Consider the following 24,863-nt stretch of genomic DNA (forward strand, 5'->3'; position numbering starts at 1 on the left):
ACATTAGAACTATTTTTAAATAATTTTACTCGAAAACATTCTAGTTTACTCTTTATTTCACCGTTCTACTAATTTTTTATGGGCTGCATTGCAGCTCTGTTTAACACTCTTTTACAACTCAATACCATGGTACCATCCATATTCAAGGAAGAACAATTTTTTGCGATGATCATTGAAAAAACAAAAGTGTTTCCTTCATTTCAGTCCTTTAATGCGTTGGTGACGTAGCGCCCAGCACACCTACCTGTGTTCTGTGTCACATCTGGAGTTTTATGGTACGCTAACAATCCCTACTGAGTCGCAAGCCAGACCATACAAACGAATGCATCCACAACTTTCAGAGACCTGCCTCCAAAACTAATTAAAGGAAGGCTAGACATGCAGTGTGTACTAAACTCCTCAAAAGAGGTGGATTCCAGTCGCTCGTGTCATAAACCGCATTCGATACTTCATCGACAGGGTGATCTTACATATTTCTGTAACAGTTCCTGAACACATTATCATTCATCTGAAACTGCTTTGTACGACATTACACACGCCACATAATTTTTATTTTCTAATTTTGTCAAAGTAGTATATATAACAGAATCATACAAGTGTCTACAATTACTTGAAATCCAAAATACAGCGCGTTTCTTCCTCTGCGACTGTAAAAAAAGGACTTGAAAAGAATGTTTAGATAACAGGTGGGCTGTCCTTCCAAAAGGCACCTGTGGCCAGAGTTGGGCATTATTTAGATTAAAAATTATTTAAATAACGATTCGAATAAAAAATACTTTATCTTTATTCGTTATTCGAAGGTTCGAATTGTCAGATACTCTCACACTCCTACGATCATACCTACCCTAGCCTACGCCGATTTAACCATAAGGGCCCATAGAAAAGTCAACCGTCCTCTCCGTCCTCTCACTCTTCCCCACCCTTTCCTTCTCTACTTTCTCTTCTTAGAACCAAATCGCAACAAGACTTTAGCCATCCTTGAAATAGACGAAAACCAGACATCATCTCCAGCGACCATCCCTTGACTTGTTTCCGACTTTCATTTTTCCTCCCCCATAATTCTCCTACCCTAAAGTCATCCTTCTCCCCATTTTTCCTTGCATCACCAGGTCACAATTCATTCGCACTTCGAACCGAACACATCGTAACACAACTTGTATAAAATAAAGAAATCAACCAAGCACGAAAGACTCTCCTTCCGGGATCACGACAGAATAAAAAAAGTATCTTTATTCGACGAGTATCAGATAAATAATTTTATTCGACGAGAATTTATCCGACGAATAAAGATAATTTTTTTTATTCGAAGCGGATTTATTCGAACTTCGAATAATTTTTTCATCTTTTATCTGTATCTTTTATTCGAAGGCTTCGAATAAATCTTCGAATAACTTTTGCCGAGCGCCGAGCTTCAAAGATCCAGCGACGACAGACGACATACATTGTAAGCGGATGGAGAATCGCGCACGTATGAAAGTTTAAACTTTTAGATTTTTCAATATATCCTCATTAAATTGTGACGAGCGAATGGAGGGGATTTTCCTGATGAAAATGAGGTCAAATTCGAGTGCAATCGAACAAGTTTCACTGATACGTAATGTTACGATAAAAATTACAATTTCATTAAAGACAGTCCAAATGATGTCGTGTTTGGACTCATTTTGATCGGGATAAGCTGTACAACTCATTCGTATTAACAATATTGTCCTGATTAAAAACATAAAAGCATAAATTGCTAATAATGCTCGATGTATAATCAATAATTGTATTGTTAAATTTCATTTTCTGTGAGTAATTGTCAACACATATACATTAGTAACCACATCTAGACTTTTGCCCGAAATTCGGCAATTTGTCCGCACTGTGCAAAGCGGCGAAAAGCGAGCAGTCGAACTCGAGGCGAGAAGGACTCTCCGCGTCTCTTTATTTTCATACGCTGTCCTTCTTCGCGTCCGAAACTTCAATCGTTCATTACACAAGTAAATATCATCGGAATTATATCATATTTGGTTTCATTTTAATCAGAAAAATGCCACGAATATGTTGGCGAAAGTCTCATAAAAAAATAACGAAAAATAAAGAAGTTTTGTAATTGGATTAGTGTGGTCTTCTGGTCTCACACCGATACAGCCGACAATGTGTGGCCCACTCCTTGGCGATGAGGGTTCTCGAGTTTCGCTGTCCGCCTCTCCGTGTAACATTATATCGGAGACGGATATTCTTTCCGTTTGAATGCCAGTGATTTTGGTGTGCTATAGGTTTCTTATGGCAGAGTTGGGCAAGATATTTATCTAAATAAAAATTTCGAATAACGAATCAAAGATAAAAAAATTTTTATTCGTTATTCGAAGCTTTGAATAAAAAAAGTATCTTTATTCGACGAGTATCGAACAAATAATTTTCATCGACGTGAATTTATCCGAAGAAAAAAGATACTTTTTTTTATTCGAAGCGGATTTATTCGAACATCGAATAATGTTTTCATCTTTTATCTGTATCTTTTATTCGAAGGCTTCGAATAAACCTTCGAATAACTTTTGCCGAGCGACGAGCTTCAAAGACCCAGCGACGACAGACGACATACAATGTAAGCGGATGGAGAATCGCGCACGAATGAAAGTTTAAACTTTTAGATTTATCAATATATCCTCATAAAATTGTGACGAGCGAATGGAGGAGATTTTCCTGTTGAAAATGAGGTCAAATTCGAGTGTAATAGGACAAGTTTCACTGATACGTAATGTTACGATAAAAATTACAATCTCATTAAAGACAGTCCAAATGATGTCGTGTTTGGACTCATTTTGATCGGGATAAACTCTTCAACTCATTCGTATTAACAATATTGTTCTGATTAAAAACATAAAAGCATAAATTGCCAATAATGCTCGATTCTCCATCTGCTTACATTGTAGGCTGTTGGTTGGTCAACGATAATTTACTGTAATAGCGAGCTTACAATAATCTTATACTTTTTGTCAAAATTTCATTTTCTATTTAAATTAGTTTGTTATTGAAACTCATTAATAGTTTTAAATAGTACTTGAAATATTTTAAATGATATTGAAATATGGGAATATTACAATTTGAAATATTTCGTCGTTAAATAGCCTAGCCGGATGAGATAGTAAAAAATGCCCTTGAACATTTTTGAATGGCCGTTGCGCCATTCGATTTTTGGTCAACTTTTTCCAATTAATTACATGCAAAAATTTTGAAGAAACTTGACGAATTGCGGTTATTGATATTCATATTTGAGAATTTCTACATACATTGTAACGCGCGCGCCAGTCTTTGACTGCTCTGTCCTTCGTTATAGCATTCCTACACGGCTGCAATGACTTACAATCTTTGTTCGAGAATCCGATACGATCCCGAAAAAACCGTTCTCGCACACTTCCAAATTCCACACAACACTATAATACGCGTCCAACGAATGAAATCAATTATTATTTTAGTTGTATATCAGTTTGCTTCTGGATGCTATAAAACGTTTTTTTACATATATTTATTTTATCCCTTCTATAATTCAATTTGAACCCGATATTTTCGAGACTGCGCATGAAGTAATTCTTTTTTCTTTTCCAGAATTACCGTTTCCAGAAAACCGTTGCCGCCCAACTTACCGCCCTCCCGCATCCCGAGGCCAATTGAACGTGGCCCACCGCCCACCTCCACGGCTAGGCTAAGTGACGATTCTTATGTAAGTAAATATAGAATAAATGAAGAAATAATAAAATAATAAATAAATGGTACATAATTCAAAAAATTATAAAACAATATAATGTTTCAGAATAAATTGGCCAAGCTGATAAAGCGGGCGGTGTACCGCCAGCGGATGCGTGGCCAAAAAAAAGAAGAGGCTGCTTTCATCACACAGAGGCGATAAAATAAACCAAAATAAACCAAAATAAATAATAATAACTATAAATTAAAATAATAATAAATATAATTCTTATTATATAATTTATATATATGTGGGATGAACGGTTCATTGTGCATGCGTGCGTGCGGGCGACCGGATCATGTTGCGACGGTCCGGCGCCGGTATGTTTGGAAAACTCGAGTGACTGAAGAGGCGTGAACGAAAAGTGTTTAGGTCTAAGTGATAGGAGAGTTTGTGTATTTCTAAGAATGAAAGCGATGGATGCAAGAAACAGAGTGCAAGCGAGCTGAATGCAAGGGGGTGAAAGACTATAAAGCGTGGATGTTCGGGAAGAGCGGAGAGAGTAGAGTTGCGACTGCCTTGCGAGAAAGAGTGTTAATCGTGTCAGCGTTATTTCTTCTAAATATATTAATATTCAGTAAAGTGTTTCAAAGAGATTAATCTCCCCATTTCCCAAGATTCCTACATATAAAGTAATTATAAACTATTTTTATAATGTTATTTCCAAAACCCCGCGGAGGTGACCGCGGCATCAATATTAATCATAATTATTATTATAGATGATTTATTTTCTTTTCGTTTGTTTGTTTGTTTATTTCGATGTTTTAGTTTGTTTTGTTTGTTTGTTTTTGTTTAAATTTAATTTTACTTTGAATATTCCCCTAAACATAAATTATATAATAAATATTCTGTAAATAAATAAAAATAAAAAATAAATATATATAAAATATAAGTTTGTTTGTTTGTTTATTTAATGTTTTAGTTTGTCTGTTGTTTCTTTGTTTCTTTTTGTTTGTTCGTTTTTGTTTAACGTAAATTATATAATAAATATTCTGTAAATAAATAAACAAAAAAAAATACATACCTTTTCTTGAACAAGTGCGGTCTTTTCTACATTATATGATATTGTCCTTTCGAACGTTGATTGATACTGACATCCTGTCTGATCCGTAATTAGAATTTTGCGAGGTGATATATTTTACTACTTTCCGATCATTTTCGGCGGCCTGCTATATTTTATCAAAATGAGATCGGTACTTTGTAGTGAAATTGATAATATAAATATACAGTGATAAAACATAATAAAATTTTAAAAAATGCGTTAGTCGACAGGATTCGAACACTGGTCGTCCGGCAAAAAACTTGGCACACTGCAGTCGCGCCAGACCGAATCTTATTGTACCGTAGAAAAAATACGGTGTTACATAGGAAATACGGAAACTCGAAAACTATTCAGTATCTGCCGCTATAATGACATACATTCGTGAACAGGACAATGAGATCTATAAGTGTGCAAAGTTTCAATAGAATCGGTGACCCGAAGGTCGTGGCCTCTTGCGAAACGTGCAAGGGTCAGAAACTTTTTCAAATTGCCCCTTCAATATTGCAACGAGCAGTTTACAAAAATGGTCAATTGTCTTTCCTAAAGATTCAATCTACGCCTGTCTTGAGCCCTAATTGCGAATTTCTACCTCATCGTGGAGTAATTTACAATATTCGGCAGCATACATATCGTACATACGTAAACCTGTACTATCGATCTGCATTATCGACCGTATTCTATCGCAACGTACAGTGTTTGCCGCGGAGAGACCGTGGCGCTAGTAAGCGGAAACGCAAAATTGTGCCTTTTTTTTCTAGACATTTTACGATAAGTAAGTAATCAATTAAAAATGCATACCACCGTGTTTGTACATGTCCTTGCTACGTCTATACAGCGCCTTTTTTCGATACGAACAGTAAATATCTCGAAATTAAAAGAATCTCTCAGCGGCAACCAACTTGTGACGTCATACTTGCTTCAAAATTCGAATTTTCTGCCGAAAATTATAAATTACTCCACGATGAGGTAGAAATTCGCAATTTGGGCTCAATACGGACGTAGATTGGACTTTTAGGAAACATAATTGACCGCTTCTAAACTGCTCATTGCAATATTGAAGCGGCAATTTGTCTAGATTTTGACCCTTGCATACGTATATGGATTTCAAACCATGCCGGCCCACTTACGTTTTCAATCCATTTGAATTTTGAAGAATAATTCTCATTATCTCGGCATTATTCTGATTCGCATAGAATGGACCGACCATGTCTACAATATAGCCATTCGTTGTGCAGATTGTGAAAGGTTTGCACAACGGTACCTTTTTTTGGCCTGAATATGATTTTTGTTGGTACTCGTTGTTTGTACTTTTCTGGTGACCAATATACGCCCCATCGAAAATCAACGGTAGGTGGTTGCCGATTTTGTGTAATCGTTTTGCAATATTAGAGGTTTTATTCTCTATGAGATGTTCGCGGGTAAAAGCTGCGACTCCAAAATGAAAAGGAAGAATGTCTTTTTCGAAACTATGCATTACAGAACTACAATATTGAGATATTTTTTGTTCTTGATCCAACACAAGCGTTGCCGCTATAAGATTGTTAGAATTTCCCGTTCGCAATTTAAATAAAAATACAACTATCGCTTGCGTTACATCACACTGTTGAGAGCTTCTCAATGATGTCATCATTTCACGGAGTTGGATGAAATTCTCCCATGTAAACCCCGTGAATACTTCGAGTCTCTCCTCAGATAATGTAAAATCGCCAACTTTATCATGGATAGTGGAGTCGTTAGTAACTGAAAGATATTCAAAATAATCTCGAAGTTCGTTCGCGTCAACTAAACTACTGTTTGAATAAATTCTTAAAGTTGGAATTACATCTTGAATGAAACGTTTTTTTATTAAATGTTCTGGGCAGCATCGATTTTCTTTGGGAACATATAATCTTTTAAAAATAAACACTTGCTTTCTAGCTTTAGGTAGGACTGTAGAAATATGTTCTAGAGCCACACACAAAACAATACGCGTGCGTAGAAACCACTCTGGAAAACGGCATTTCGATATATTGGGGATCTGGTTTAATGGGACGGTTAAAAGTTGTGAATGATGGGTCATCTGTCGTTGAAGACGTCCTAGAGGTACTTTCGATTAATGACGAATGTGATTCGTTGATAGACGAGAAAGTTTAAAATGCCTGAACTGAAGGGGTTGAAACGAATCTGACATGTCTATGGACGTGGAGGCTAAAGGTGCCTGAACAGAAGGGGGTGGAAACGAATCTGACTGATCCATGGATATAGAAGATGGAGATGCCTGAACCGAAGGTGGTTGAAACAAATATGATTGATCCATGGACGTGGAAGCTAAATGGGTTTCTGTAATTACCAGTCGAGACCGCAAAGCTCTCTGATGCACACTTTCGTTAGAGAAAAATACCAAAACACAGCAACTTTTACACAAGGCATCACCCACTTGCACCACTTTTTTCAAAATACTTGTGTACTCTACAGCCTGAACTTCTGTCTTGATTATCTTTTTGGGCCATGCAATTTACAAACGAATCGTTTGCACTTTATGCACTTTTGATTGTAATCCATTTTTTGCGAAATAATTTCCGATATTTTAAATGACAACTGCGATTTACGATCCGTACGTAGCGTAACACTCGGTAATGTAAAATTCAGAACGAAGTGCCCGGTAAGACGGTTCCAAGCTTTCTGCCTCTTGGTTAAGGCATCTTTTGGTGAGCGAGTTGGTGGAGTCCGAAAGACCGTTAATGGGGGAAAAATTCCCCATTCCTCAAGGGTACGAAGAAAGTTTCTTCCCCCGAAACGCACATCTTGAAGACGTCACCATAAAGGACTTTATAACAGTCGAACCAGGGTTCTGGCAATCGTCACGTTAATGACTAGTCTTTGAACCTCGACTACCTACGGTACACACTTGGGAAAACCCTGTAAAATTGCCTGTCTATTTTTGCAGCTCACTGAAATTTTTCCTGTCCGTGAACGTGTTAAAAGGATTTTCTTTGGCTAATGGAATTTTCGTTCTGGAAAAGGCCGGAACACGTGGAAATTGATCGATCACACAAAGGAAAAAGCTGTCACGTTTAATCCGTTCTTTTTTTTTTTTTTTTTTGTGCATTTACGTCGGATAAAAAGATCAAAACTTATTTCGCCCTGTTCTGTAACAACGAGCGAGACACGCGGTGAAGGCTTCCAATTGAATTTCATAAAAGCGAATTGCTTATTTAAGACAACAATCATTTACATATTGTACAACGTTGTTCGCGAAATGTTCTTTGAATATAAAGAAAGTACAACGCTATGATCGAAGTCGAACTAGAACTTCTAAAACTTCTGGATACCGTGATCATAAATCGTATCTTGTTGAGAAGTTTTTTAGCTGGCAACGAGAGTTTTATAATTCCTCCACAACAAAATATAAAACAAATATTTTTCTCCGGGAAAAGGGAACACGTAATTATCCTTGACATCGATTTTTATGGAAGCGTACTTCGGAGAAATTTATTAGCCAACTTCGTCGATTGATACAACAAGCTGGGATAGAATTTCGCTCTTCCTGTTCACTCCGTCAATGTGCACAGTGTCTCCGAAATCAACGACAAGAAAAATCATTTAATTTATTATATAATATTAAAGCGAAAGCAAATAACGAGAACGAGATATTGCACGATTCAACATCGCTCAACTCGAGAGTGAAAATTGGATCACTGAGGTCGCGGAACAACAACATTATTTGAAGAAACTACAGTAGAATATCTCGTTAACAATCCGGTTTTAGTTGGATCAAAGTCAATATTTTTTTACTTAGAATTTGAAACTTATCCTAGCGGTGGAACGAGAAGAGTAACATTTCGTTGAAACGAATGGAACAGAATACACAATGCAGGGGAACGCGAGATCACAATGCAGTTAATTCGCATTCCTTACTCGATCAGCTGGAAGCCAGTGCCACGCTGCCGCGCCGGTAAGATATTAAATTGAATATAAAATTCTCAATTCCCATGTCTCAATGGAACCATCGAATTAAGGCGCAATATGTCCTAACAAAGCTCCGAATGGAATGCAAGACCTGCCGTGAGCTTTCACTGAAAGAGTCCCATCAGTTATGTAGGGAGTTATGTAGGGCTGGTCGAAATCAATATATAACGGTGTATGTGATGCGTTTATTAGGTTCAATGCTGATTCCACTACGCTTGTTTCGCAAGATCGGTTCCTTTGCAGAAAACGCGCTCTCTCTGCCTCTCTTCCACGCTGTCTGTCTATCGCTCTCTCTCTCTCTCTCTCTCTCTCTCTCTCTCTCTCTCTCTCTCTCTCTCTCAACTTGCCGAAACTCGGACGATAACTCTCTCGTTCCCGCTACCTACCGCATATTTATATCTGTTGGAATTTATTTCATAAACAGAACAAAATGAATCTGTTATTTCTTTAGAAGGAAGGATCGTTTGAATCGGCTTTTGATATACATTGTATCTGCATTTAATATACATTGTATGTTTACCCCGGCATGGGACCCTCGATCCTCTGATGTTCATATTGAACTGTTGCTCCTCTGTTTCGTTTTCTTGTTTCATTCGCGACGTTTCTCTCAAACCGTAAAGACGTGTCTGACAACGTGCTATTAGAGAATCTATTGAAATATAATCTCTATTCCGTGTGCTATAAAAGAGTGTGCCTTCATTATATATACACCCATATCCCATTAATATCAGACTGATTACACATACACACACACACACACACACACACACACACCCAGAGAGAGAGAGAGAGAGAGAGAGAGAGAGAGAGAGAGAGAGAGAGAGAGAGAGAGAATGTGATTCTGCGCATGCTTGTTTTTCTCGTCGGGGGGGTTGGTTGTAACCGGCCGTGTCGGGTGCAGTCGGTGCAGAGAGGGTAGTTTCGTTCAGGCTTTATATAAGGGTAGGTAGACTTAGTGACATCGTCACTAGTTTTGATTGATGGGTGCGGTTCGCTGTTCGCGTCGATGTTAGAGAGGGCGAGAGTACGCGGGAGAGAAAAGTAAAGGAACGTGAAAGAGAAAGAGAGTAGGTCTCTCGGTTGTCACGAGTGTCGGTTGCACGTGGCGGTTTCCGTTACACGGTACCGGAAGTGTGAATCTTGTTTGTTGACAACGAGGAAAACAATGTCGTTGAATCGCAGCACCTTGGTCCCAGACGACATCAACGACGATTATGTCCATCCGGCTGTCAACGTCGGGGCTGCGATTGCCCTCGCTTTCATCGGCTTCTTCGGGCTCATAATGAACTTGACGGTCGCCGTCGTAATTGTCAAGGACGCGCAGAACCTATGGACACCGGTCAACGTCATCCTCGTCAACCTGGTCGTGAGTAATCTGACTTGAATATCTTAAAATTCAATCGAAATTAGACGATAGCACGTGCAATCTCAACAATCGTAGTCTCGGAAATCAGGATAACGATTAGACTGCGTGCTGGATTTTATGCGTTTACGAGAAAAATGAGTAGGTGCAATTTGAAACGGTAGAAACGCCGGAAGACTGTACACGTAGAGAAGATGAAAATTATTAATGGAAGATACAATGTTTACTCGATATATGTCCACAACACGGGTCTACCCAGGGATATATGTCGGCTGGAAGATACTACTCATTGATACGCTTCCAAACGTAGAAAAAGACAGCGAAGCTTCTCGGCCCCTCACGGAGTATACCCCGCGGCAGTGGGAACAGTTCTGGGACTTTTATCGGCTAGATTTTTGGGACATGAATCGAGTAAAGACTGTATATCCCGTGGCAGTGACGATAATTCGAGGACTTTTATCGACTAGGTATTTGGGACATATACCGAGGAACAGAGTTGGGCAGTATCTGAATAAAAAATTATTTAAATAGCTTTCAGATACAGATAGCCTGCATCTTTTGTTTTTATTCGAAGTCGGATGAATCGTGAGAAGTTATCTGTATCTTTATTCGTCGAGCGTCTGGTTTCGAGATTTCGGACCCAATACTTTCCCACCGACGGGATTCGAACACCAGCGTATCCGCTCCGTAGTCCGACGCCCTAACCGCTGTGCCAACCGGTGATTTATTTGTAGATACTCGGTGACGCCGAGTATCCGTCCGATTTTAGTCGACAAATAAAAATAAATTGTATTCGAACTCGGATGTCGCGGCGAAAATCCGTAACTTTTATTCGTTATTCGAAGCTCGATTTGGCCAGACGATTTATTTGGCGATTTATTCGTGACGAGTATTTGGCAGAGATGAAAATCAGATGTATCTTTTATTCGAAATTTCATTCGAAGCTCGGGTAATCGACCTTTTTATCCGACGTTGCCAAGTCGTAATACGTAAATACGTATCACGGTATAGTGACTACCATTAATAATCGAACACTTTTTATCGTTTAAACTTTAAACGCTTGTTTACACAAATAAATTTTTATTATTTAAGCAATTGTTTAAACAAATAAATTTTTATCATTTAAACAATTGTTTAAACAAATACATTTTTATTATTGAAACTGTTGAAATAAAGTAGTCACATTGTAAGTAAAACTCACATCCGGGAATGTCGGGGCGTCGGCGCGGCGTCGCTTTGGCTGTTACAATGTAACAACTTGAAAAAAGGCTAATGGAGTGTGCGTCATAAGTCGAAATGACGATCGGAAGATAAAATGACGATCGGCACGAGACGAGAGTGGGGAAGACGATAGTTGCACGTCCGCCCAAGAGTCAGTTCGACAAAAGAGTCGGTTTGGGCAGGACATACCTGGTATATATAATAAGTTCACAGTTCCAAGTTTTTTTATATCAAAGAAAGTTCCTTATTCACTAACGCTGTGCGTTATGATAAGAGAAACACCATTCCTATCATATCCTCAACAGAAACAAATTTTTAAACCAGTACATTTGTATTATTGAAACAAATGTTTAAACCAGTACATTTTTATTACTTAAAGGATTGTTTAAACAAACACATTTTTATTACTTAAGCAATTTACGTCACGTTTTGCAGTGAGTGAAAGTCTTTATAATAAAAGGAAATGCACTCAAGATTTGCACTCAAATAATGCGGAAGCATATGGATAGGAATTGGGAGATAAATTTTGGTGCAAAATTCAAAGCAAATTGTTTACGGGGTGTATTCGAAGCTTTCGAATAAAAGGCACGGATAAAACATGAAAAAATTATTCGAAGTTCGAATAAATCCGCTTCGAATAAAAAATATATCTTTATTCGTCTGATAAATTCTCGTCGAATAAAATTATTTATTCGATACTCGTCGAATAAAGATACTCTTTTTATTCGAACCTTCGAATAACGAATAAAGATAAAGAATCTTTTATTCGAATCGTTATTTAAATCATTTTTTGTCAAAATAATGCCCAACTCTGGTATCTTTCAGCTTTAGAATCGATAGAAATCTTGACAGACATAATAATGAAGAAGGAGAAGGAGCCTTTAGATTCTGAAGTGTAAAAATTACAATTACGAAGTCGCAGTTTTTCGTCTGATGATCGATGAACAACTCGATACGGTTGGTTGCGTGTCTCGATCGAAACATGAAGGAAAACTCTTTCCTCCTTGATCTCCGCGGAATGCTGATAAGTGTAGCTTTCGGGGAAAAATTCCTTTCGAATTTTTTTTTTTGCTTCGTGAGAGCAACCCAAACACTGCGATCCCGTCGAACAATGTTTGTCGACGAAGAAACTGCGTTCGTCGGCGCAGCTTTAATCTTGGACAGCGGACGAACTCGATAATTAACTCTCAACTTAATGGAAAGATAGACGTTCATGTTATTATATTACGCTTCATAAATCAATTATCTGGACAGCGGACGAACTCGATAATTAACTCTTAACATAATGGAAAGATAGACGTTCATGTTATATTACGTTTCGTAAATCAATTATCTTCTCCGTATGTGACATAGCGACGATGGCACTTTCACCAAGCCGGCCTTCGGGGAAACTATAAACATTTCCTTTTATCAAGAAAACGCCTGATCCTCTGGGAATGTAAATATAGTTTTTACTCTATACTTGTCCCAAATGCCTAGCCCATAAAAGTCCCAGAACTATCCCCACTGCCGCGGGGTATACCTCGTGAGGCGCCATGAACCGAGGCTTCTAGAGCTTACCTGCCATTTTCTACGATCGGCGTGAATCGAAGAATAGTTTCTCCTATCCGATATATGACCCTCGCCAGAATCGTGTCATTTATAATCGTTAATCGTGGACATTTATCGAGTAAACACTGTATTCCGGTTTTTAGACATTTTCTCAGAAAAACTATTGAATATTGTGTGTTAATTTTTCGCGCACATATTTACTTCGTACATGATGTACATAAAGTATTTTTTTTTTCTTAAGTAAAAACATTCAAAATTACACGAGTTACATATTTTTTGAGTACGTTTTGAAGAACACGCGTTGACCGTTGCCACAATTCCTTCTGTTGATCGAAAACAAAAAGAAAATAAATAAAACGAATAAGTGTGTTAACCGGTAGAAATGTGGCTACGGTCTCAACCAAAATAAATGAAAAATCTTTGATCTTACCCAATCTTTGGAGTTGCTAAGTTGGCAGTCGACGCGTTAAATATTTGACTGATATGTGATTCGTGTTGTTTTAGGTACGCCTGGCTCGTGTCCACCCTGGGATTCGCCAGCATCGGGAACCTGACCGTGATGACGGTGGAAAGATGGTTGCTGGTGGCCAGACCGATGCGAGCCTTATTCATACGGTAAATAACGTTCGACTTGCTCTTACCTGGTCCCCGAGCCGCGTTTCGAAAGGGATTTGGCTCTTTTTTCGAGAAACCGCGGTGCTCTCGACCGACTGGAATTGTAGGACAGGTCGAGCGGCCTCCCGGTTCCGCTCCAAAAACCATAGGCCGTTGTCGCTCCGTTAAGGTCAATGCATACCTCGCAGGTCAGTCGGGCCGGCTCAACATTACAACCCTGGTTTTGGTTCTAGCGTTTAGGAGCCGGCAACCGTGTCAGGCTTTGCAACCGAATTTCTTCTCTGGCCTCTCGGGCCTTTTCCAGATGGCCTTTCGAGAGCGCGTTGACAGTTCCCTGCTGTGCGTGGCACAAAAAAAAAAAGAAGATGTTTCTAGGGGCTCCACAGCTCCTTAGGTAAACTATCCGTATCTCTCCTTTACAACACCATGGAAATCGGAAACGTTCCTGGCACTTAGTGAAACAGCATCGCACATCCTTATATGTATTTTATCATACGTAAATTATACATATAAAATTCTTCTTAAATACGTGTTTAATATTATTCAATGATATAATTTCCATTATTTGTAAGGACTTATTGCCATCTTTCTGGTAATCTGTCAATTCTTGTTTCCCAATGACTCAATAGCAACGTGTGTTTTTGATTTACAAGAAAAATTACCTGCTTATTTAAAATACGATAGAAGTTTCGAAAAACATAACAATAGATACTATTTTTACTAAGAAATTTCCGTATGATTAACTCCATATTATTCGACGTAAGCTGTGGGTTATAGGAGTGGGCCAAGATATTAAACTGTTACCGCCCACTACTACACGATTGTAGGGGGTGGCAAGACGCCATTTCGTATGGGTTCGAAGTGGTGACATTGTATTGATGCGAAGCTTAGAAGAAGGTTCCCTGGCAGGACTACGGTGACGTATCTACATGCGAATGCGCGGCCGATTGGTTCAGAGTGGAAGAGGCAGGCCTCGTTTCACACGCATTTTCGGCTGAATTCGAAATATTGGCTACAGCGGTCACACATACTGTAAGGTAAAGGCACCAGTAGTTGACCAGGTACCAGTAGTTGACCATTTTGTAGAAAAACATAAAAAATAAGGTTTTTATGAGCTGTGCACTTTTGATGAAAGTGAATCTCGGATGCCATGCTATCTGTTGTTTAAATTTCAAAAGAATTGCATGCGAAGTGAAGTATGCATAGTAATAACGGACGTTTGAATTCATTAAGGTTAGTAATATGCTGATATATCTCTATTTCCTTAACGTTTCTGTTAAGAAAAGCTGTACGGTTCAGGTAAAGAAATCTATACGTTGTGAACTTTTCGCGACCGAATTATTTGCTGTTTATATTCTCACAGAGTTTTATAAGTGATAAATGCATTGTTTTTGTTATTCTAACATGAAAAACAATAGTTTATTAGGTGGTCAAATATTGAAAATTGTTTTTGAACAATTTTTGGAAGTTGACAGGCGTGATCAATTACTAACGCGACTCATTTAAATTTGTTTACGACTTATAATGTATCCATTTTACATCTACAATTGTTAAGAGTACAAAATATAATTATAAATTTTGTAGCATGCTGTGTTTTAGAGGATGACCACATGGTCAACTATTGATTGCATTCACGGTCAAGTATTGATCAGTGTCTTTTAAAACAGCCATGTGCGTGACATTATAAATACCAACGGAAAATTAAAATGCATTTATTTAATTATTTATTTCAGAAGTTATTTCATTACTTATCGAGAGATGCCTCCTATCAAGGGCTCCTTTAGAAATTATTCTGAAGAGACGATGAAATTTTTTTTTTTTTTTTGGAAAAATTCTTCGTGCAACTAAAACAAAAGCGACTATTTCGTCCATGAAAATGTACGGGCGATTATGGAAGTGGCCAGACAAGCCTGATGTGCTGGACTACGAGTGGAAGGCTGTACTTTCTCATATCAATGAGCTCACGAAATCGAGCAGAACTCGCAACGTCTACTCTGTTCCTGAATTGAACTTTTTATGGAATTGATTTATTTTATTTCTTATTTTATTCTTTAATTGTAATTTGTGCTAGTAATTGTTGAAACTAAATGACACTAAAATGATTCCCAACATTATTGCTTTAACCCTCTTTCTAGTATAAGTGGTCAACTACTAACGAAGAGAAGGTCAATTACTAGATTTTTCATGTTTAAGAGTGGTCAACTTCTGAAGCAATTACAGAATTTTTAAATATGTTTCTTAAATTTGTATAAGTAAACTTTTTTTAAAAAGTGGCATTGTTACATAATCTAGAAGACTTAAAGAGTGTCTTCAGGCATCGACTGTCGCTATTTGATGACAGAGCAACCGGTTACTGTTGTTCGCGTGAAAAACTTCTCTTAACTGGTCAACTACTGATACCTTTACCTTATAGCGTGACGGCATTCGGCCTCAAAACATTGGGCCAACAGCCGCGGCAGAGATGGGGATAGGCATACCTACGGTAGACTCGGTTTGTTCAGGTACCGTCCCCCGGCTCTGCTCTGTATGGAGCGGTTTATGACAGATCATTACTATTGAGCTGGAAGTCGGCACAGTCGGACAATATCTGTTTACTGTAAAGTAATTTGTAGACCCCGACCTCTTCGACGAATGTAAAGATGCTACACCCGAGAAATTTAAAAAACGGTGACCACGAGGAACTCCGAAATGTTCTAGTTAACAGCTTCTTAAATAAATAATGACGCATTGTTTCACCGCACAGATTGTCAGATATAAATTTAGTAATAAATTGTTATTTTGTTTGTTATAACGTTTAAATTCCTTAACAAGGTATTCCTCATCTATTACCTCGAGGAACTCTGAAAAGGTCTGGTTGATAGCTTTTTAGATAAATACAGCATGTTCATTCTGTCTTCGTACTGCCACGCCACAAGACGTCAGGCTGGCCTGCGAATATTCTCCTCGAGACGGCTCTAGCATTGGCCAGCGAACCCCTGGGGTTCTGGTAGCAGAGGACACGCTGTGCCTTTGTTCCGAGCCTCTCGAACCCTCTCAAGTGGCTGTCCCGGACCACAAAATGCTTATAAACTGGGAAAAGCGGCAAGCTCGTCGGCCTGTGAGATATGCATTGACCTTAAAGAACTCGGCCCCCGATAACCCTTATTTGATCTTCTGACAAAATATTAGCGTCTCAAATTGTTGCACCGCACCTTCCAAACGAACGCGTTTTATTAACATTTATCTCCATTTTCTTCGCATCAGAAAAGTTCTTTCCGTTCTAAATTCGTGTCAAGATGATAATAAGACGGTTAATGATCATAACACGTCCGTGAGAACGAAGTGGTTAAACTCCAACGAAACTACTGCTGCATTTCGGCACACAACGGCTGTTCTAAAATAATTGCGTTCTCGTACAACCAGCAAATAAGCTGTTTAACTCAATTAAGAGTGAAGAACGAACCGGATACAGGCTTTGTTCGAGAGAACCAGCTAATTGTTCAACGAAGAAATGTTTAGCCGTGCTTACGAGAGAGATGAACAGAAAATATATAGCGTCTTCAATAGAACAGGGAATCATTTCTAATGCAGTCTTTACTCGATTTGTGTAACAAATATCTAGCCGATAAAAGTCCCGGAACTATTCCCACTGCCACGGGGTATACTCCGTGAAGGGCCAAGAAGTTTCGCTGTTCTTCTCTACGTTCAGCAGTGTATCAAAGAATAGTATCTTCTAACCGATATATGTCCCTGGGTAGACCCGTGTTGTGGACACATATCCAGTAAACACTGTACAGGAAAGCGAAGCTTCTTGGTCCCTCCAGGGGTATACCCCGCGGTAGTGGGGATAGCTCTGGGACTTTAATCGACTAGATAGTTGGGACATATATCGAGTAAGATATACAGTGCTGAATCAGAAGAAAAATAGTTCAAATGCCGTTCCTTGTGATCATTATTATTGATTTATTCTGTTTCGAATTTTAATTCGACGCTGCTACGAACTAATACCATTTCATTTGTATGTTCGATTTATAATTATCGAGTTAACTGGAAAGTTTCGTACCACTGAAAATCTAAAATTTAGAAAGAACACAAAAACGATAATATCTCTGTTTTTTGTGTAATATTACAGTGGAGTAAGTCGTCCAAAGATATTTCAATAAAATCAGGTTAATTACAATCGAAGGGGCTGCCGCAATAAGGAGGCAGTTCCGCTTTCAGGTAATCACAGTATAAACAAAAAGCGATAAAAAAAATTAAGCTCCACAGACGCTTTCTAAGGAGACAATCGATCGTTCCGTTCGAAATCGAACACAGTGTATGCGATCTAATCTTTCTCGGAGGATTCTCGGAAAGATCCCGACAGGAACGTGGCAGCAACATTTTAAACGGACGGAAAATTAATACGAAATCGGGGAGGACACAAGCAAATTGTTGAGCAGCTCTCTGAATGGTTCATGAGCGTTGAGTGAATATTCATCTCTCTTTGTTTTCAACTCCTTGTCTTGGATGTCGGTCGCAGGAGACAAGCTGCTGTTGTTAAGCCAATGTTAATTGCAAACTGTCATTTACGGAGCGACTTAATTTTGAACGCTACATAATACTGAGAAAGGATACCCGTAAATATCTGCGTCGATGCATTGCGACTTCTTTCGGAAATGCTAAACACTATTCGCTATTAATTTTTTTTGTATGCTGCTCGCTGTAGGCGATCTGTCTAGATACAAACAGGTCGAAGCTACTGAGTAGTAAAAACAATATTAGAGATGCTTGTGCAAACCAGGGACCATAACTGTTATAACCAAAAAGAAAAAAGTCATAGAATAACAAGTATTTCATCAACTAAAATCGTATTGGGTAGAAATAAGGATTATAAGTAACCGAAAATTTGTTCTCTTGCTGGTAAATGTCGTTGAGAAAAATTCATTTCGATCACTTATAACAGTTATCAATGAGAGAAATTTATTTCGATCGTTCATAAAATTGATCGATAAGAGAAATTTATTTCGGTCGCTCATAACGGTTGTCGATGAGAGAAATTTCTTTCGATTGCTCATAACAGTTTTCAATAAGGGAAACTTATTTTGATCGCTCATAACATTTATCAATGAGAGAATATCATTTTGATCGCTCATAACAGTCATTGATGAAGGAAATTTGAAATAGTTATTATTAAATAGTACAACATTCAAATAATAGGCAATCGGTTATTCAATAAATGTTTTATTCACAAAATTAATTGCTACAATCAAAATTCAATGTGACAAATATGAGTTATTCAAAATTTTTTCTTGACAAATTACACCGCAAATCATCTAACCTTAATTTTAGAGCAGAGATGGTTCGTTCAACGCTAACCTGAGTGCGAGCATAGCGTAAACTATGTACGCTAGTTTTGATAAATGCGGAAGTCTGTATTTCTGATTTTCCCAGTTGAAAAAATTTTGAAAAATTTTCTTCAGATTTTTTGTTGTTCTTATGGTCTGTTGATTCGTCTTGTTGTACGAAACCTTCTCAATGAATTTCACAGGAGGCTTGATCCATCCGAAAAATAGTAAACAACTCAGTAATTAAAGGAGCAACTGAAATGAATTTTCTCAAACAAAATTATTATTAACAAGTGAAAAGAGATTCGATCATCGGTAACTGTTATGAGCGACCGAAATAAATTTCTCTCATTGATAACTGTTATGAGTGATCGAAATTATCTTCTCCCATTGATAACTGTTATGAACGATCGAAATGTACTTCTCTCATAGATAACTGTTTTGAACAATCGAAACAATTTTTCTTCATCGATAACAGTTTTTCTTTATCGATAACAGTTATCGAGGAGGATCCAATTTTTTGGACACTAATAGCTGTCATTTGTAACCAAAAGGTATAAAAATCGATATTTTTTAATCATTTTATTCTTCGAATTTTTTTCTTTATATTTTGTGTAGATTATCTTAAATTTCAATAATAATTAACCCTTAGCGCTCGAATGGTGACTGTAAGGCACCACTAAAAATTGCTGTGTCATTATTCAAAATATTTTTTACATTATTTTTGCTTGTATTTAATAAATTACTAAACTCTTCGGTTTTGTACGAGTAAGTTGCACCATTTTCGTATGTATAACATGGGGGAAAAAAAATATATAGAATGGAATTCTTCTAGGTCGGAAGAAATGTTTCGTTTTGGAGTTGAAATAGCTTCGAGTGCAAGGGGTTTATTTTTTATTAATGATTTTTATCGTGCAAAATTTTAGAGTAAATGTTATTTTTGGTCCCCGGTGCAAACATTAGAAAAGAATAAAAGGGGCTGGACGATCGTAGACGTCATTCTGAGCACATTCGGTGATATAAATTTTCGTTATTGCGATTATCGTGGTTGCTCCTTTAATTCTACGAATTGCCATTTATTTTTGGTACATACACTCGAGCTTACCTTGTTACCGCAAGAGGATCATGGATATTAGTGTTAGAATATAATGATGTCTCTTCAGGAAGGAATCTCTCATTGTTCCCGTCGTCGGTTGGTCTGCCTTTAATAGGACAGCCATGATACTTGGCTTCTTCGTCTGGATCTACGCTCTTTGCCTTTCGTTGCCGCCATTTTTCGGCTGGGGAAGCTACGGACCGAAAGCAGGAAACGTGTTCTGCAGCGTGTCCTGGGAGGTGCACGATCCAATTACGAAAACCGACAGTTACATCGGCTTCCTGTTCACGTTCGGTCTGGTCATTCCCGTGATAATCATCAGCACCAGTTACCTGGCGATCATAGCGACGCTGAGGAAAGTCAGGAAGAGAGCAGGTAATCTATTTATGCTCATCTTTCTGCTCCTTTGTTTTCCCCCTTAACCAACCAGCTCTTTTCGACGAGTATACTCGTCACGAAGAAGTGGCAATATCTTGTGTTCTGACGAATATACTCGTCAAAACATCTAACTAGTTAATTTTTGCGACGCAACTTAGCTACACATTTTTCAAAGACGTCGCAACAGCTATCTGGTTAATCCCTTGCACTGATATTTGTTCGGCGATTTGCCGAGTGCCGGGACCGTCCAGCGGTGGACGCGGAATGAGCGCACCGGAAAGAAGGAGGATACTCCGGAGGAAACGAACGGATTTCGCAAGAAACGAAAAATGCACGGAACCAACGGTTATTTATTTAAAAAGACAAAACTCACAGTACACTGACGCTCGGACAAACACGGAGGAACGACGATAACGGAAATCTTGCACGCGGCGCGACGGATGATCTTGACCGCGGAAGATCGGAAATCTTGTGCGCGAGACGAGACGATTCGCGACGCGGACGAAGGGAGATTATTGAAAGGGTCGAACAATAAATGGTAGAAAACTGTGAACAGTCAGCGCAAGTCGTACTTGGACTTTAGAATGTTCGTGATAGACCGAAGCTCGAGATTGAATACGTGCGGAGCTGCCGCGAAAACGTAATTGAAGCAGGAGTACGGAGTGCGTGAACGAGACGCGTACGAGCCGAAAGCGTATGGTCGAATATCGATCAAACGAGAAACCGTTGTCTCCGTCGACGCGATCGGTGGATCTTGAAGAAACGGAAAGTTTGAATTTGGGGAAACAGTAGGATAGAGACGAACGAAGGACGGAGCAGAAGCGATCGCGTCGACGAAGACAACATGCTCGAGACTAGAACAATGAACGGGCTAGTTACAGCTATGTTTCAAACCGAAATTAAAACGACTCGTTACCGTTCGAATCTCGAACAATATTTATTTTGTGATTATAATGATTAGAAATTCTTCATCGTTTATATTTATTGTATGCCTATGTTTTCTCTAAAGGATATATATCAACTACAACAAAATAGAATTTTATTTCGGTTTCATCACGAGTCTGACTCGATATTGTAGGGCAAGGGGTTAACCGAATCTCGCTTTTCTCATATTGCTCCCAACCAGGTGTAAATAACCACAGAATCTTCGTTATCATCCTAGATCCTCAGAGGAGACCACGTAAAACACTTGCCTCTTCCACTGTGAGAAATAAAATACGAGAAAGTAGTTTGTTAATTGCACAGACAAAACTCGGTAAAAAAATGATACTTTTGATACGGGCATATACAGGGTGTACCAGATAAAGTGTGACAAGCTGTTTGCTCAGAATCTAATGAAGATGTAAACTTTATTTTTTTGTAAATTAAATGGTTAAGGGGGCTATCTCTATGTTTTTTTAGAGTAATTTTTTGGGAGTGAAGGCGAGCTCCTAATATATTTGAAATGGGAAGTAGTATTGATTTTTTGTTATTGTGATACCTCTCAAACCCTTTAACGCTTTGCACTCGAAGCTATTTTAGCTGCAAAACGAAACATTTTTACCAACCTAGAAGATATTTTGAATAATGATACAGCAATTTTTAGTGACGCTTTACAGTCGCCATTCGAGTGCTAAGGGTTAATCAGCTGGAGAGTCAGCTGTCTCTCCCTCTCCCTCTCCCTCTCCCTCTCTCTCTCTCTCTCTCTCTCTCTCTCTCTCTCTCTCTCTCTCTCTCTATCTCTCTCGGCGGGACCTTTGCTATTTGAAAAAGACCGGCGAAACGGCTATTACATTCCCTTACACCTGATAGAATAGCAATATCCGTGATTTCGCCGAGGGGGTAGTAAAAACACAGTGGCTCGAGAGACGTCTTTTCCGCTACACAAAGAGAACGCCGAGATAGTTTTATCGGTTGGTGATCGAGGCGCCCTTTTTACTTCCAACAAACGTCGGTCTTGTGATTCAGGTGCACGAGGAAGACGAGAAGCGAAGATCACGAAGATGGTCGCGTTGATGATCATGGCCTTCCTGCTCGCTTGGTCACCCTACGCGGCGTTGGCTCTCGCCGTTCAGTATTTCGACGTAAGTACCTGGATAAAGTGTACCAGCTAGTTCGAAGTCGTCGAAGCAATAAGCCGCGAGGAGGATAACCGCGCTTGTCTATTGGGACTCTACCGTCCAGAGTTTACTGGTAAACATCTGGATACAAATCATGGCTGAACTTGGGAAAACGCCCCCCTTCCTTTCGACACACGACTTACGCCATTCTATTCGTTTTGACATGCTGAACACAAAGTATACGGGTCATTTTTGGCGCAAATGAATAGTTTTCGAGATATTCGCGAAAAACTACCGCTACTACTACATGAATTCTGTATATCGCTCGAGCTTCGGGGCCCCTCACGGGGTATACCTCGCGGCAGTGGGGATAGTTCTGCGACTTTTATCTGCCAGGTATTTGGGACATATATCGAGTAAAGACTGTTCATCCACGATCTGGTTTCTGCCTTTCATCTCGAGCGCGAAATATGTTTCGGAGATGCGTCGATAGGTTAGCTAGTGCGCCAGAGACAGTCGAAGTCGACGAGCAAAGCTTCGACAGGGATTGCCATCTGGTTCCTAAGGTTTGTTCGTTACTGTTCTCGTGTAAACATTCGGATTAGACCCTTGAAATAACTCATGCCAGCCGTTTGCCGGTAGTATAGTATCAAACGTTGAGCCTCGGGGGGCCAGCAGTTCGTTTCCGACGCGATGCTTTCTGCTTTTCGAGAGAACCGTTCGAATCTTACATTAGCCTAGTAGCATTTAGTGTTGACTCTTCTTACGCTGACAGCTCTACCAAATCTCAATTATCACGAGTCATTGTAAATCGAGAAATTCATGAACGATCGAATACATTTCAAGAGGATGCTAGTAATGTTTCATGGCGCATTGTTTCGAGTCATTTGTCACGTTGGATCGCGATTGACAATCCGAAAATGTACGCACGCGAAACATGGAAGTCGCGAGATCAGCGTGTCCTGTTCACAACGCTTATCCCAGAAAGTCCAAAAGTCTCAGAACTATCCCCACTATCGCGGGAATTTACAGTGTTTACTCGACATATGTCCCAAAAATCTAGCCCATAAAAGTCCCAGAACTATCCCCACTATCGCGGGACATACAGTGTTTACTCGATTCATGTCCCATAAATCTAGCCGATAAAAGTCCCAGAACTATCCCCACTATCGCGGGATATACAGTGTTTACTTGGTATATGTCCCAAATACCTAGTCGATAAAAGTCCTCGAATTATCCTCACTGCCACGGGATATACAGTCTTTACTCGATTCATGTCCCAAAAATCTAGCCGATAAAAGTCCCAGAACTATTCCCACTGCCGCGGCGTATACCCCGTGAGGGGCCAAGAAGCTTCGCTGTCTTTTTCTACGTTCGGCAGTGTATCAATGAATAGTATCTTCCAGCCGACATATATCCCTGGGTAGACCCGTGTTGTGGACATATATCGAGTAAACATTGTATCTTCCATTAATAATTTTCATCTTCTCTACGTGTACAGTCTTCCGGCGTTTCTACCGTTTCAAATTGCACCTACTCATTTTTCTCGTAAACGCATAAAATCCAGCACGCAGTCTAATCGTTATCCTGATTTCCGAGACTACGATTGTTGAGATTGCACGTGCTATCGTCTAATTTCGATTGAATTTTAAGATATTCAAGTCAGATTACTCACGACCAGGTTGACGAGGATGACGTTGACCGGTGTCCATAGGTTCTGCGCGTCCTTGACAATTACGACGGCGACCGTCAAGTTCATTATGAGCCCGAAGAAGCCGATGAAAGCGAGGGCAATCGCAGCCCCGACGTTGACAGCCGGATGGACATAATCGTCGTTGATGTCGTCTGGGACCAAGGTGCTGCGATTCAACGACATTGTTTTCCTCGTTGTCAACAAACAAGATTCACACTTCCGGTACCGTGTAACGGAAACCGCCACGTGCAACCGACACTCGTGACAACCGAGAGACCTACTCTCTTTCTCTTTCACGTTCCTTTACTTTTCTCTCCCGCGTACTCTCGCCCTCTCTAACATCGACGCGAACAGCGAACCGCACCCATCAATCAAAACTAGTGGCGATGTCACTAAGTCTACCTACCCTTATATAAAGTCCGAACGAAACCACCCTCTCTCCTCCGACTGCATCCGACACGGCCGGTTACGACGTACGTACGTACGGCTCCGTGAGGTTCACGTTGAACTTCGGCCTGCGTCGGGACTTTTCGTGGCGGCTTGTGATCGCGGACGTTACCACCCCGATAATCAGCGCCGATTTTTTGAGCCATTACGGACTCCTAGTCGATATGCGCGCAAAAAAATTAATAGACGGTGTCACGACGCTGACGGCGGCTGGACGCATGGTGACGTGTTGTACCGATAGCGTGAAGGCGATTTCCGGTGAGTCCACCTACCACAGGATCGTCGCGGGATTCCCGGACCTCACGCGGCCGTCGGGAGGACACCGCACGGCCAAACACGCCACGAAGCACCACATCCGGACCACGCCTGGCCCGCCGGTATTGTGCAAGCCCCGCCGGCTGGCGCCGGATAAACTCCGAATCGCGATGGCGGAATTC

The 24,863-nt window shown here is 39.7% G+C and overlaps 1 protein-coding gene across 1 annotated transcript; it reads left to right on the plus strand.

Moving 5' to 3' along the window:
* Window positions 1–13,063: 13,063 nt before the first annotated feature.
* On the plus strand, window positions 13,064–22,340 carry LOC143356367 (parapinopsin-like). The gene is made up of 4 exons (XM_076791991.1): window positions 13,064–13,074; window positions 13,357–13,467; window positions 19,985–20,244; window positions 22,195–22,340. The coding sequence occupies exons 1-4, from the start codon at window positions 13,064–13,066 to the stop codon at window positions 22,338–22,340; spliced, it is 528 nt and encodes a 175-aa protein (XP_076648106.1).
* The last annotated feature ends 2,523 nt before the right edge of the window (window positions 22,341–24,863 follow it).

The sequence above is a fragment of the Halictus rubicundus genome, chromosome 8 (assembly GCF_050948215.1).
Source record: "Halictus rubicundus isolate RS-2024b chromosome 8, iyHalRubi1_principal, whole genome shotgun sequence".
Taxonomy (NCBI): Eukaryota; Metazoa; Arthropoda; class Insecta; order Hymenoptera; family Halictidae; genus Halictus; species Halictus rubicundus.